Source organism: Nuphar pumila, chromosome 6 (assembly GCF_984573655.1).
Source record: "Nuphar pumila chromosome 6, dmNupPumi1.hap1.1, whole genome shotgun sequence".
Classification (NCBI taxonomy): Eukaryota; Viridiplantae; Streptophyta; class Magnoliopsida; order Nymphaeales; family Nymphaeaceae; genus Nuphar; species Nuphar pumila.
The window spans coordinates 108620778-108636151 of NC_143254.1; the positions used below are offsets into that span (position 1 = coordinate 108620778).

Here is a 15374-nt window from a genome sequence, read left to right on the forward strand (position 1 = left end):
TAGCCTTCACTCTTTGGCCGTCCATGGCCTTTTTTTGTTTTAGTCGTTCAACCCAATTTGACCAATTGACTTTATTTAGCCATCCAACTTTATTTAGCCATCTGACCTTGTTTGGTTGTGCGGCTTCGTTTAGCCATCCGACTAAGTTTGGTTATCCGATTCTATTTGGTTGTTCGAGACTCTGCTTTCCTGAACCTATCTGCCATATGTGGCTTCTCCTTCTGAACTTTGTTGTCCCAAGCAAGACCGTCCTCAGGCTATTGTCATCCTGGACTCTGTCGTCATAGACAGGACCATCTATTGGCTTCACTGTCCAGGACTCTGCCATACCAGACAGGATTGTTCGTAGACTTATATATTTTTGTTGGTATTTTTTTTCTATTTTAAGGTTTTATTTAGTTTTTTTATTAATTATTTTGGCGAATATAGGGTCTTTTTGCATAAGGATCGTGCATAAATATCGGGTTTAGGTTTTTATCACATTTTTAGAAATCATTGTTAGAGAAATTGCAAGACATTTAGAAATTAGAAAAACATAACCTCCAACAATTCTAGGATATTATGTGAAAACCTTGTTTGCGTGCTTCTTGCTTTTTTCTATTTTTTTCCTTTTAGGATTAAAGCCATCTTGTTTTAGATTTTTAACTCTCCACTGCCCTAAAATTTGGATCTTCAGATCCCCCACCAGTACTCTTAAGTTGTTAGCTTGGGTATATCAGTGGCGGTACCATTTGGAGCTACACAATCCATACCAGTGTTCTTAAGTTGTTAGCTTGAGTACACCAGATATTGGATCCGAAAAAGAATCCTTAAAACCTTAGAACTTGAAGAGACTTCACTGATCAACAAATATAGTTTTCTTGGAGACCCATCAATTTTGAAAATCTCTCGTTACTTGTTTGGGCTTGTGTGAACTAATTGCTTGGGGTATAATGCACAATTGATCCCTCATTCGAAAGCCCAATCTTCTATCCATTCTTGAGGAACAACCTCTAAAAAATCCCACTTAAGAGATGCCATCTCACCTGTTTAAACCCACTTTCGAGATGCCACATCCTATGGTGTCGAATGCTGCTTTTAAGGCAGATCTATAAAGAGACCCACACTGATATCCCCAAAGAGCTTGAAGAAGCTCGAAGAAAAGGAAAGGGTTTAGAACAACTGGAGTCCAACTCTCGATGTTATTCTCAAGTTCCTCGTAACATTCCTCCTACATATTATGAGACAAACAACTTCAACAAAGTCGTAGCTCGAAATGCATCGAACGATTTTATGCAATTAAATAAAAGAGAATGTATAAGTATCTTTGAATGAATCAAATATAAAAGCCAAAATAAAGAATGGAAATTGATCCAGAAATGTACTTTTTTTGGACTCAAGGGTCTGTTTAGCTTTTAGGTTCGCTTTGTCCGACAACACCTCCACACAGGTACAATAGGAACGACAATGACTTTAAAAGCACCTCTGTGCAAGTATGGCAATGCTAAGGCCAACATTTAGACGTGTAAATTTTAGATCCTCTAACCTTAGGGGTGAGTCCATATTTGTACGCATTCAGAACATATTTGAATCATGGGACTTTCTGGGTTTGGATCTAGTCCAAATGGATATGTGCTCACCTCAGATAAAAGATGAGGTTATATTCAGAGAGAATATTATCTCAAAATCGTGCAAAAGTGGTTGGAGATGAGGAAAATGTACTTTATTTGCTCAAACTGATTGAACAACTAAACTAGTTTTTCTGTCCCAAGATGGACGACTAAACATAGCCGTCCATTAGAGAGGATAAACCAAATGTTGAATTCGCTGAACGACTGAACTAATTAAGATAGTCGTTCGAGAAGGACAAAGCGGCTGAACTGTTGAACTAGAGTAGTCATCTAAGGTCAGACAGCTGAACTGAGATGGTCGACGACTAAACTGTTGAACTAGAGTAGTCATCTAAGGTTAGACAGCTGAACTAAGATGGTCGACGACTGAACTGCTTTAGTCCTTCAATAGATTTTCTCGGTTTTCTCACATTGTCCTCTTTGTAAGCTTCAACTTGTAGCTTGATTCTTCCAAAGATGTTAGTATTTTGGACATCATAGAAAAAATTGGGTGTCTACAATAAAAAAATAGTGAAAATAACACAAATTAAAAAAATTTAACTAAAAACATCAATAATCATTCATCTAGCTCTCTTGCTCCTCTACAAAGAATATATATCTCAAACAATAAAAAAGAATCCTAGAAACCCTAATTCAACTACAAATTTAAGATAGATCCAAAACTCAACTAAGATCTAAACACAATCCGAAAACCAATATCCAACTAGAATAATTTAAGAAAAATACAAATAATTAAGATGGTTCCAAATGGACTAGTAGTGTCTCACTCCCGCCCCTGCATCATTCTGATAGAATCTAGCCTATCAAAAATCTCTTCAAACATTAACTAGTACCCAGATCCAAGAGCACCTTATCACTATTTGCCTTGCACCATATCCAGACTTCTCCCAAACCCTGAGATGAATTATAGATCATCATTAACGTGTGAAGCATGGAGTAATGGGCACTTCATATTAGAGTATTTCTATATTGGATATATTTGATCCATTGGTCCATATTTACATAGAGGCCAAATAGAAGATTGTTGATAGTTTTGCAAGAGCATACTTAGTTTTTCTGAACTTCTTAAAGTGGCTCGTGTTCAACATGTTCATAGAAAAAATGTAAGTGGGATCCAACCTTGAGAGCAAGTCTTTTCTAACCCAAGGAAAATGAATTAGGAGCAGGAGTTGGACACTATCGGGTCCTTATGGTTCATTTGAATTGCTCTTAATTATTTGTCTTTTTCTTTAATTATTCTAGTTGGATATTGGTTTTTGGATTATATTTATATCTTAGTTGAATTTGGATCTATCTCAGATTTATAGTAGAATTAAGGTTTGTAGGCTTTCTTTATTGTTTGCGATATATATTCTTTGTAAAGAGGAGCCAGTGTTCTGCAATCACATTGCACCTGTTCTGCCCTCCATGTGATGGAGATGATTAATGAACATCACAATTTGACAAGACGTCAGAAGTTTGAAACCCACGAGTGCACATCTTTGGCCGTGAAGGTGAAAGTGTAAAAGATACCTGAGGTTTTTTTCTCTCTGTTTTTCTTTTTTTTATAACTAGGAACCCTCGCCAAATTAAGGAAAACCTCATTAGAGCACCCACAATCACCGTGCCTTATGTGACGCACCTCTAGAAACTAGGAACACACCCGTGTACCAGCAGGTTTTGATCTATCACCTTCCATCTCAACACCCTCACAATCACCCTACTAGCCACACAAGAGACCCGATGGTCAAAGGGGACCTGAGGTTTTACACCCATCATCATTTGGGTGAGCAACATAAATCCATTTCTTATCCCAAGAAACGCAAAAAAAATAAATAGTAGGCTTGTCTCATAACTCGTCTCGGACGAGTTTCCCAACCGTTTCTACACAAAAAAAATCCGATTCGGTCAGTGAATTACCTTCTGGCAAATTTTCAGGAAAAAAATCCCTTTAGACACGGAATCCGACCGGTCTATCGTTTTCCACTTGAGGTGTCAACAGGCGATACAATAAACAGCCAAAATGAGAAAAAAAGTGAGGGTGATTATTGCAAACACTGTCCACTCCCCCACATCCCCACCATTAGTCCTCACGAGCTGATTAAATGTCTCTTGCTGCTAACTGTTACGGAAGAGTGAAATACACTCAGCTTTCGCAATCCGAGAGAGCAGAAGAGTCGGTGGTGCTCTTCGGATCCGGAGATGGCGGTGGATCCAAGGCAGGTTCTGGGTGGTATTCTCACTCTAACCATGTTTTGCATTCTTGCCAACATGATTAAGAGAGACCATTTTGATCCCGTTGAGGTGATACTTTCCCTCTTTTGTAGAATCCGTTTGCCTTTTTTGGTTGTCATTGGTGGTTTTCTGGTAAAATTGTGATGATGGGTATTGGTGGTTTTATCGGTTTCATGAGTAGAGAATTTGGATCTCGTTTTTGGGGTTCATTTATTGTCGCATCTAGTGAGAGATGGTTCTTTGTGGTAGGGGATACTTATGGCATTTTGGGGGTTTTCCTGGATGCTTGGTATTGGTGAACTTTTGCTACACTTTTTTATTGTTTATTTTATCATTTGGTAGTTTTAATTTAATTTTCTTTTGATTTAGTGTGATTCCTATGATGGTAGTTATATCTTCTCTGGATTTTGTAGTTATCTGCTATGAGTAGGGAATTCAGGTTGGCAATTAGTTTAAGTAGTACCTCTTAATGGCTGCTATTTAATATTTTTGTCTGCTGCTGCATTGCTTGCAATTTTTTGAGATTTCTTATTAATTTGGGAACTTGTAGCAAACTCCTACAGATTGGCTTCTTTATCTTCGTGTACGTGCAGGAACAGGGTTATTTCTGCCAAAGTTAATGGAGTAATTCATTTCTATAACAAGTTTTTAGCTACTCTTCTGTGAATGCTCTTTCAACAATTTTTGGTGCATTTTTTTTTAATCCTTCTTGCGCTAATGTTGAATTGCTTTCTATCTTTCTGAAGCGTTTGGCATTTATGAGATTCTAGTTTTTTTGTTTATATATATAACTACTTGTTTTTTCTTTTTTGTTTGGTATCTTATAATTTGCAGTGCAGTGGAATTATCGGGGTGGTCCTCTGCTGATACTTGTTTTGACTAATTGTTTCTATATTTCTTCTAATATTTGAAGGTGAAGCATCCTGATGCTTCGGGCCAAAAAACTCAAGTTGATGGAATTGCAGAGAAGAATGTTGAGAATAAAATTGTGCAAATAAGCGGACCATGGATTAAAAATGAGCCAGAATTGAGGTCCTGCTGGAGCAAACTAGAACCTAGTATTTTTCTCTCATTTTCTCATTCAAAACTTTATTTGATTTTAAAACATAAGTACAACTTATCCGTTTTATTTTGCTTCTCTTTTTTTTTTCTCTAAAGAGAAGCAGGCAAAAGGATTTATCACATTTTCATTGACTAATGGTCCAGAGTACCACCTCTCTTAGGTAGATTAAAGACGAGTGTCTCTTTCTTTTCTGGAAGCTTTCTACTGGTTCCTTATAAATAGAGGCCTTGATTGTGGTGTGGAATCATATGTTGGAATTAAACATTGTGACATCGTACCTCTTGACCCGAGTTGGACTCAGCAAGGTTAAAGTCATAGTTAGCAGTGTTGGATCAATTTTCGGATCATACAGTTTCACAATCGTCATCATGATATAAAACACAATATAAATCAGGAAATACAACAATGTAAACAACATGATCAACAGACGATCGAAACAACAACAGGGAGCAGGCATGTGGGTTTCCGCATACAACCAAAATCCAGACAACAGCATACGAACAAACAGATGCAAATAACATAAAGAAAACAACAGAAACATGTTTAGATTATGTAATAGGCTAAGGCGTACGAAAGTACTCCCCTTAGAGAAGATTCGCCCCCACATACAGTGCAAGACAGGGTCTGGCGTCCTTCCCCCAGGATACAATAGCCACGACGATCAGAACGGTGCACTCCGACGGATCGTCCTTCGAAAACAGCCTCTACGAACCAATGTTGCAGAACAACCCCTTTCGGGATAACTCAGGAGAGAAAGAGAGCAACAGGGAAAAGAGAAATGCAGAGCTTCAGAATCACGTCTGTCTCAGCATCTTCTTGTAACGCCACCCTCGCCACACTTTTATAACCCACAAACGGTTACAAAGCGTAGAAGGAACCGTTACGGATCCTGAGGAGACGTGACCCCTTAACGGACTTCGAAGGATTGAGATCCGTTAAAGGAATCCGAAGAGCCATAACGGGCACAAACTACTTTGGTCTTGATTGGATATGGCCCTAAAGGGCCAATTACCCGAACCCGAACCTGAGCCCGGCTCGGCACGGCGGGCGGGCGCGCGCGCGCGTGTGGTGGTCATCCCACCCTCTTGTTCTCAGGAACAAGTGTATGAGTTTACATGTGGCTTATAAAGCCCACAACAAACTCAAGCACAATCAATATGGGACTATTCAAAACCAAACCTTTCCCAAAAGGTAAAAACAACCCACGTTTCTTCTTGGAATTCTCTCTCTCTCCCTTCTTACTCCTAACAAGCAGACCAAGAAGGTGCATGAAACGATGTGTAAACAATGATGCAATAAGTGAGTGTTTAAAAAAATGCTTGGAGCATGTAGAGTTTAGGAGGCATAAGGGAAAGCGAGTAAGAAACAATGATAGTAATGAGTAGAAAATGCAATAAACGTTTGGTTAAGACGTGTTTTACTTGAAATGAATTTAAGAACTTTTGTCAATAATGTTCATTTTATACATTTAAAATTCTTTTATCATACCAAAGACATTTAGAATAACAAGAAGGTTCATTTTCATATTGAAAGAAGCAAACTTTTCATTTTACAGAAGCGAGTATCTCATAAAGTTTTGAAGCGTGTGATTTCACACTTATAAAGCTGGCTTCCAAGGTTTTAAGAAGCTTCTGGGAACTGTGGTTAAACCAGTGAGTCTGGAATTCGGGAAAGTTAATGGAGACAAGTTTACTGCAAGTTATTACTTTGAATTGTCACATGCACCCAATAAGTTTCTGATGCAACTGCGTTGGAGGAGGAGCGAAAACTAATGGCCCACCGTGAATCGGTGTGGCTGAACTTCTTTATTAACTCAGAAATGTCCAATAAAACAATGGGAATATGCAATAACAGTAAGGAAAAGTAAAGGGAAAACAACAGTCAAATAGAGAAAAGAAAACTGCAGAAGAGAAGTCGGCTGGGGTTTTTTTCAATCTTCAATAATCCTTCACGCAACCCTAGACAGCCTCTTAAAGACTGTTTACTGGATCGGGTCGTGGGTCCAGATTTGGATCCGACCCACGATCTGGTTCAGTCTTCCTTTGCAGTTGGTTCTGGGGCGTGCGAGCTCCACCACGCCTGACGTAGGTGCGCAGGGGTACCTCCCTGCGTCGTGGCTCCGTCCCTACAGGTGAGTCATCTTCACGGGGTCTTTCATCTGCCCTGTGTGGTGGATCGAGTGGCACGATGGGCCCAATCGGGTCCTGCCCTGCATCATTCTCCCTTGGTTGGGAAGAAGTCGGCTCTGTCGACTTGTTGTTGCCACAGTAAGCATATAGATCAGCCACGTTAAAAATAGGGGAAATATGCCAATCATCGGGCAGCTCAAGGAGGTAAGCATTCGAACCTAACCGATGGAGGATCCTAAAGGGGCCATACTTCTTAGGACTTAATTTGCTATAGGTACCGACGGGAAAACGCTTTGGACGCAGGTACACCCAGACAAGTTGATCGGCCTCGAAATGGACATCACGACGACCCTGATCTACGAAAGCTTTGTAGGTCTCGTAGCTTTCAACAACTTTGGTCCGGACTTGTCTGTGAATGTCACGCATATATTCAACGGCATCAAAGGCATCCGGAGCTGGAGCTGAGAGATCTGACACAGGGGCGAGGTCAACGACATGGGTGGGAGACCGACCATACACTACTTGGAACGGGGATTTACCAGTGGACCGGTTAATGGAGTTGTTATAGGCGAACTCGGCTTGAGGCAGAACGAGATCCCAAGTTTTGACATTTTCGCCCACTAAGCTCCGTAATAAATTTCCTAAGGTGCGGTTCACGACTTCGGTTTGGCCATCAGTCTGGGGGTGATACGCGCTACTGAACTGGAGCTTAGTTTTCAATAGGGCCCATAACGATTTCCAAAAGTGGCTCATAAAACGCGTGTCGCGATCGGAAGTGATTGTGTGAGGTAGACCGTGGAAACGGGCAACATCTTTGAAATAATATGAAGCGACTAAAGAGGCATCGGTGGTGCGTTTGCCCGGAATAAAGATAGCCATTTTGGAGAACCGGTCAACAACTACTAAAATTGAATCAAAACGACGTGGTGTGCGGGGAAGGCCCACGATAAAATCCATGGACACATGCTCCCACGGTCGTTCAGGAATGGGTAACGGGGTGTACAGACCACTATTCTGACGATGACCCTTGGACACTTGACACACATGACAACCTTGGATAAACTTGACAACATCTTTGCGCATTTTGGGCCAAAAGTATCGTTCATCTAAGAGAGCGAACGTCTTATCATGCCCTGCTAACCCTCCTTCATGTAATTCAGAAATCAACTGAAGCCTGAGGGAGAAATTGGGTACACATAATTGGTTACCACGGAAGAGGTAACCATTATGAATACAAAAACGGGGGTCAAGGTTGCGAGCGGAGGAGGTGCACCCTTCCCAGACTTTGTGAAAATCAGGGTCCGTAGGGTATAACTCTTTGCATTGTTCAAAACCTATGACCTGCACCGACATAGTCATCAACAGGCTGTTCTTCCTACTAAGAGCGTCAGCCACCTTGTTCAGGGTACCCGATTGATGCCGAAGCGAAAAGGTGTACTCTTGCAAGAAGCTGACCCACTTGGCATGACGAACACTCAACTTTTTCTGACTGTTCAGGTACTTCAATGCCTCATGATCCGTGTACAAGACAAATTCCTTATAAATGAGATAATGCCTCCAATAACGAAGGGCTTGTACAACGGCATAAAACTCAACATCGTAAGTGGAATATTGGCACCTGGCCTGAGTCAGCTTCTCGCTAAAGAAGGCGACAGGCCTACGATTCTGACTCAAGACAGCGCCAATCCCCACTTTAGAGGCATCACATTCAACCTCAAAGACTGCACTAAAATCGGGAAGGGCTAAGACAGGGGCACTGGTCATTTTGTCCTTGATGATCGTAAAGGCTTTGCTAGCCGCTGGCGTCCAATGAAAGCTAGTACCTTTTAGGCACTCCGTGATGGGGGCCATAAGGGTACTAAAATTCCTCACGAAACGTCGGTAAAAGGTGGCTAACCTGTGGAAACTACGGATCTCTCCTATAGTCTTTGGGGTAGGCCAATCGACAATCGCTCGGACTTTAGCAGGGTCGGCCTTGACGCCATCAGAAGACACAATAAACCCTAAGAACACGACACTGGATGTCATAAACTCACACTTCTTGGCATTGGCATACAATTTTTCCTTTCTCAAAATATCTAAGACTTGACGCAGGTGACTCAAATGATCAGACAATGAAGAACTATAGACCAAGATGTCGTCAAAGTAGACGACAACAAACTTCCCAAGACACGGACGCAAGACTTGGGTCATCATGTTCATAAAGGTACTGGGGGCATTAGACAACCCAAACGGCATGACTAACCACTCGTACAATCCATCACGTGTCTTAAATGCCGTTTTCCACTCGTCTCCCTCGCGTATACGAATCTGATGATATCCGCTTTTTAAATCAATTTTAGAGAAAATGGAGGCACCAGATAACATATCAAACATATCATCTAAACGAGGAATGGGAAAACGGTATTTGACTGTGATGCGATTGATCGCACGGCTATCGACACACATGCGCATGGACCCATCTTTCTTAGGAGTGAGTAAGGCAGGAACGGCACAAGGACTAACACTCTCACGAATGAAACCCTTTTGCAGTAATTCCTGAACCTGTCTTAACAACTCAGTGTGCTCGGAGGGGTTCATGCGATAAGCGGGAAGGTTGGGTAGACTCGACCCGGGCACAAAATCAATGGCATGCTGAACCACCCTTGTCGAAGGTAATCCATCAGGAAGGTCATCCAGCATAACGTCGCGGAATTCCTCGAGAAGAGGGGCAACATCCGCGGGAATGGACACATGCGAACTCATCACTGGCTTAGCCACCAGGGCATAACAATAGCCATCTTCCTGGCAGTGGTCCAGGAAAAGCCGGTACGAGAGGCCTGCGAGTCGGGGGACTCGCTCGGGTTTGTCAACTGTGGGGAAACCTGTCTCCCGGATAGGTAGAAGGACAATCTTATGACCATTAAAGATAAAAGAGTAAGTGTTCTTGCGGCCATCGTGAGTGGTCTGGCGATCAAACTGCCAGGGACGTCCCAAAAGAATGTGACACGCATGCATAGGGGCCACATCACACCACACCTCATCGTGGTAGTGTTCCCCCATGGAAAACCGGACTAGGCAACCCTGAGTGATGAGAACCTCATTTCCTTTCTTGAACCAGGCCATCTTATAGGGTTGGGACAACTTTTCGGTGTTGAGTTTCAAGGTAGACACCACACTCTCAGATACCATGTTCTCACATGCTCCGGTGTCAATGATGACATCACAAGCGTGACCTTCACAGTTGCATCGGGTCCTAAAAATGTTATTCCTTAGCCATTTCGATGGGGTCAATTCTCGAGGTGTGGTCAACACATGACGGATGGACAACAAACTTTCGACGTTGCCGTCAAACTCTATAACTTCCCGCTCATCCTCAACCTCCACTAATGAATTGTCCTCACTATCACTCTCACTTGCGGACTCGACAATCCCTTCAACCAGATGGGTGTTCTTGCTCACGGTCGGACACTTGGACGCGACATGTCCTAACTCTTGACACCTAAAGCAACGAAGGGTCGACTCAGTAGGTTTGGTTTTGGACCGGGTGTGGAAAGCTGGACCTGACTGGTCAGGTTTGCTAAGGTCGGTCCTAGGTTTTGAATCACTAGGGGAGCTTGCTCCCCTGGTTGGGAAACTCGGCTTGGGTCGGCTAGAGGGCTCATTACGGGTCGTCCGATATTCCTGCCTCCGCTTCAGCTTGTCCTCGATGTTCATGGCATAACTGCTGGCTTGATCTAATGTTTCGACTGTGACACAACTAAAATCATCAGAGATAGCAGGGCGGAGACCCGAAATGTACCTCGTGACCTGCTGACGAGCTGTTTCCTCGATCTGCACACGCAGGGAAAGACGATGGAACTCCGCGGTGTACTCTGCTACAGTTCGGGAACCTTGGCACAGGGTCAGGTATTCCTTGTAGGCTCGCTCGGCGTGATCCGAAGGCACGAACTTTGACTGCATCAATCTTTGCATTTCCTCCCACGACTGTACGCGCTCTAATCCCTGCCGCTCTCTTATCGTTGTAGCTCCACCCACCATGTCTGTGCTAGGCCCCTCAATCGTGTAGAAGCTAACGAGACACGACGATGTTCAGCAACTGTGTGATAATCGAAGAAGAACTGCACTGCATAAGACCAGTCGAAAAACTGTTCCGCGTCGAATCGCCCCGCAAACTCCGGAAGATCCAATTTCACGCCATAGGTGGAAGAGTGGTCTGGCGGTCTCTGTTGTCGCGGCTCCACTATCCCTGCAGGATGCTCATTCCAGAAAATGTCGTCGTCCCAAGCTGCTTCATTGCCCATATGGCGGTATTGCTCGCCGGGATGCTGGTGCTGTCGAACTCTCCCGATGGGGGGTCGGCGGTCGGGGCGCGCCGGTTCCTGCTGACATTGCCTCGGTCGGGTTTGCCCGTGGGCGGGCACCATCTGCGGCCGATATTGTGGTACTAGAATGACGGGAAGTCCAAGGTTCGGGGGAGGGTTCGGTTGAGGTTCTGGTGCCGGACGGGTAGAATTGGTATAATATGGTTGTGGGTTAGGAGTATGGTGTTGGGCCGGATATTGGGTTGGGTTTTGGGTCAGGTTTGGGTAAACAGGTTGGTTTGGGTTTGGGTAGGGGTATGGGTATGGGGGTTGGTGGGTATATGGATGGGTTGACTCGCCCGATGGGATGTGATTCAGGCCCACTCCTACACTACTCGTCGGACCCAGATATGAGTGGGTTGGATCGAGGTTCGAGTTGTGGGGATAGGAAGCTTGGTTTGAACTCGATCCCCGATCCATAGCATTATGGGTCTGGTTTTGACCTGGCTCAAATCCATACTGGAGCTCCGTCCGAGTCCGATATGGGTTAGGGTCGGTCTGAGGTATCTGTTGAGGGTCGGGACTAATGGGTTGGTTCTGGCCCGGGGCTGCCCGCGAACCGGAACCAACTAGGTAGGCTGGGTAAGGGGTGTCTAGACCCAAGCCCGTTCCCTGAGACCCAATGGTTGGTCCCAGTGACACAGGCCTGTGTCCTGTTGCATTACAAACTGGATTGGGTCTTCTTGGATCTGGGTCCATCAACAAAGGTTCGCCCATTCCAACTCGCAGGGATGCGGCTACGGAGCCTCCCCGTGTGGGGTCGGGGAAGGAATGCTTGTCTCTCCCAAACTGGACTGATAGGACCGGGCCAGCAGCAGGGTCCAGCGTGACGCTGGGCCCCTGCCGACTCAGCTCACCCTGCGACACAGCCCGAGCGAGTCCCTGCCACGATCTTTGGCCCACAGGTGGGCCCAGCGCAACACTGGGGCCCTGCAGGCTCGGGCCGACCCTCAGCGCACTTGTGGTTGCGCCTGGCCACGCGCCCTGGCCTGCAGGTGGACCCAGCGTACCGCTGGGGCCCTGCAGGCTCGGGTCCACCTGTGAAGCAGGCGATCCAGTCAACCTTTGTCGGGAGTGGGGTGCTCTTACCAGGGCATCGTTGATCGCCGGGATCCCCTGGTGCTGTCGCGAGGTGTCCGGACCATACACGGATGCTGGAACTGCTGGGTAGGCCGGACCCTTCGTGGATGCTGAAACAGGTACAGTCACTCGCTGTAGAGGTATCGGCTGGTGTGATTCAGCCCCTTGGAGGTTCAGATTTGCAGACACGCCATCATCGACGTCAACACCTGGTATTGCGCACGTCCCCTTGCGCGACTCGAGTGCTGTCAAACGATCGTCCATCCCATCCAGCCTTTTCGATAGGCCTGCCACATCCCGGGTCACGCGCAACACATTCTCCTGGATTTTCGTCAACACCTCCATGACACGCAGCATGGGATCTTCGCTGCTCGCCTCCTCACGCACTTCGCCTTGTACCGGATCGGTTCCCTCCTCAAGAGCCATACCGCTGATGAAGTTGGAACGCCCGCTGCTCTGATACCACTTTGATGCAACTGCGTTGGAGGAGGAGTGAAAACTAATGGCCCATCGTGAATTGGTGTGGCTGAACTTCTTTATTAACTCAGAAATGTCCAATAAAACAATGGGAATATGCAATAACAGTAAGGAAAAGTAAAGGGAAAACAACAGTCAAATAGAGAAAAGAAAACTGCAGAAGAGAAGTCGGCTGGGGTTGTTTTCAATCTTCAATAATCCTTCACGCAACCCTAGACAGCCTCTTAAAGACTGTTTACTGGACCGGGTCGTGGGTCCAGATTTGGATCCGACCCACGATCCAGTTCAGTCTTCCTTTGCAGCTGGTTCTGGGGCGTGCGAGCTCCACCACGCCTGACGTAGGTGCGCAGGGGTACCTCCCTGCGTCGTGGCTCCGTCCCTGCAGGTGAGTCATCTTCACGGGGTCTTTCATCTGCCCTGTGTGGTGGATCGAGTGGCACGATGGGCCCAATCGGGTCCTGCCCTGCATCAGTTTCTTTAACTAATTCACCAGAGGAAGATAATTCTGACTTAATTCATGAAGTTTAATTCGGATTATTTGTTGATAACTGGTGGAATTTGGAGGAAGTCCATGCTTTTTCTCATTTTCTAGTAACCTCCAACATCTCATTGGGTGTTTTATTTGGTTCAGCATGCTTCTCATGATTTCATCTTTGCATGTCTTCTTGATTCTTTGTAATCAGATTGCAGATGCAGTAGCCGTTGCCAGGTATGTGGGGGCAACTTTGGTGATCCCTGATATCCAAGGAAGCAATCCAAGTGAAAAGAGGTGATTTGTTGTTTAATTAAAAGAAATACACCTTATACAAGTTCTAGGATAAGATAACGCATATGCTTTTATTTTTGCTTGAAAGTCAATTATAGTACTACTAGATGCATCTTAAGAGAGTAAGGTTGCATTATTGTGGAAAATTGATGACTCTGGTCTAGTATCAGACAAGAACAAACATCAGTTGGAAGATCTCTTTGAGATTTATACAAGTGATCCTCAGAATAAGTTCAACGCTCAATGTATGAAATTTGTCTCACAATTTGTAGTAATAGCTTTTAGTTTCTGCACTACTGAATTATGGTTTTATCCTTTTCCATGACTATTTTTCATAACTGAGTCAGTTCCAGGGATATCTTGTTGGATTAACCACCACGATTTACGTGGTGGTTATCCACGATGTGGATTCATCCCCACATCTGGAATGATCGCTTCCGATAAACCAACATGGGATAAAGGGGGAACGGGTATGCAAACCATTTCCATCCCGTGTCCTATAAATCAGAGGGTATCATGAGCGACCCTTATCAAGTAAAAGTGCGAGTAACCTGCTAAGAGAGGGAAGAGGTCTACTCACCGGCTGCATTCAGAAGCCTGTGTTCGTGGTGGCTGCAGTTCGGCTGAGCAGAGAAATTCTCCTTGTTGCCTGATCTATCACCACCAGACTGACAATGTTTCTCCTCTGCTCCAGTCGACTCCACCATCTGCAACAGCAGCCTGTCAATGGTTGCCTCAGGTACGCAACATCTCCCTGCTGAACTGTGTTTACATAACAGTCATTATGCTTTTCTGTCGTAGTGCAGGGTCACCACTACAGGGAAGCCGACCTTCGACTTCGGAACCCAACATTGGGTTATGGGCCCACACCCCGCATCCACTGCACGGGGTGTGTCATGGTCGTCCGGCTATGCAGGTCGCCTGTAAAAGTATCTTCAACAAGATACTTTAATCGATAACGCAATAACTTTGAGAATAAATGTGTGAACATACACACACCAAGAACACTTGAAACACTTGTGCACAACAAGCACAACACACAGAATCACAAATGTGCAAATGCACTCATAAGATTCATAAACAACTAAAAGGTTGGGCTATAAATCCCAAAACCCTTGAGAAAATACAAGAGGAACTGCCCATATTTATAGGGCATTTAGGAGGCCTTGGGAGGGGCTCCACATAGTCGTTGGAGCCCCTCCAACGGTCACAAATGTGACTGTTGGAGGGGTCCAACGACTAGTGGGTTGGGCCCCTCCCAATGCAAGTACAATGCATTAATTAAATAAAATGAAAAATAAAAAAGAAAAAGGGGAAAAATAAAAACCATATTCACGAAAATGAATATGTGTAAAATGCCTAAACTACCCTTAGCAATATAAATATTATATATATATATATAATAGGTAGTCACATATACATATATAATATATGTATATGTATCACCTTATATATATAAAATATATATACAAAATTACAAGATTGTTTTACATATTTTAACATCCCCCCTCAAACTTAGGGCAAGATGACCGATAGTTTGCCAAGAAGGAAGTTGAACCGCGGAGCGCACAAGGCTTTAGTAAAGAAGTCTGCCAACTGATATTCGGACGTGACATAAGGAAAATCAATGACTCCTCTGAGATATGTTTCACGAACATAGTGACAGTCCATTTCGATGTGTTTAGTCCGCTC

General features: G+C 44.4%; 1 protein-coding gene across 2 annotated transcripts in view; it reads left to right on the top strand.

Moving 5' to 3' along the window:
- The first annotated feature begins 3722 nt into the window (after positions 1–3722).
- The window catches only part of LOC149835626 (protein MANNAN SYNTHESIS-RELATED 1-like), a 34412-nt gene continuing 22760 nt past the window's right edge, over positions 3723–15374 (top strand). Inside the window, exons 1-2 of one of the 2 annotated variants that reach the window (XR_016432340.1) lie at positions 3723–3893; positions 4738–5365. Coding sequence is in view for 1 of the 2 variants with exons in the window: in XM_090008638.1 (XP_089864764.1) it covers positions 3792–3893; positions 13600–13685 (188 nt within the window). In the remaining variant the exon portion in view is untranslated. Of the gene's footprint in view, positions 3894–4737; positions 5366–13599; positions 13686–15374 lie in introns of those variants that run through there. The other variant, XM_090008638.1, reaches the window with a different exon arrangement.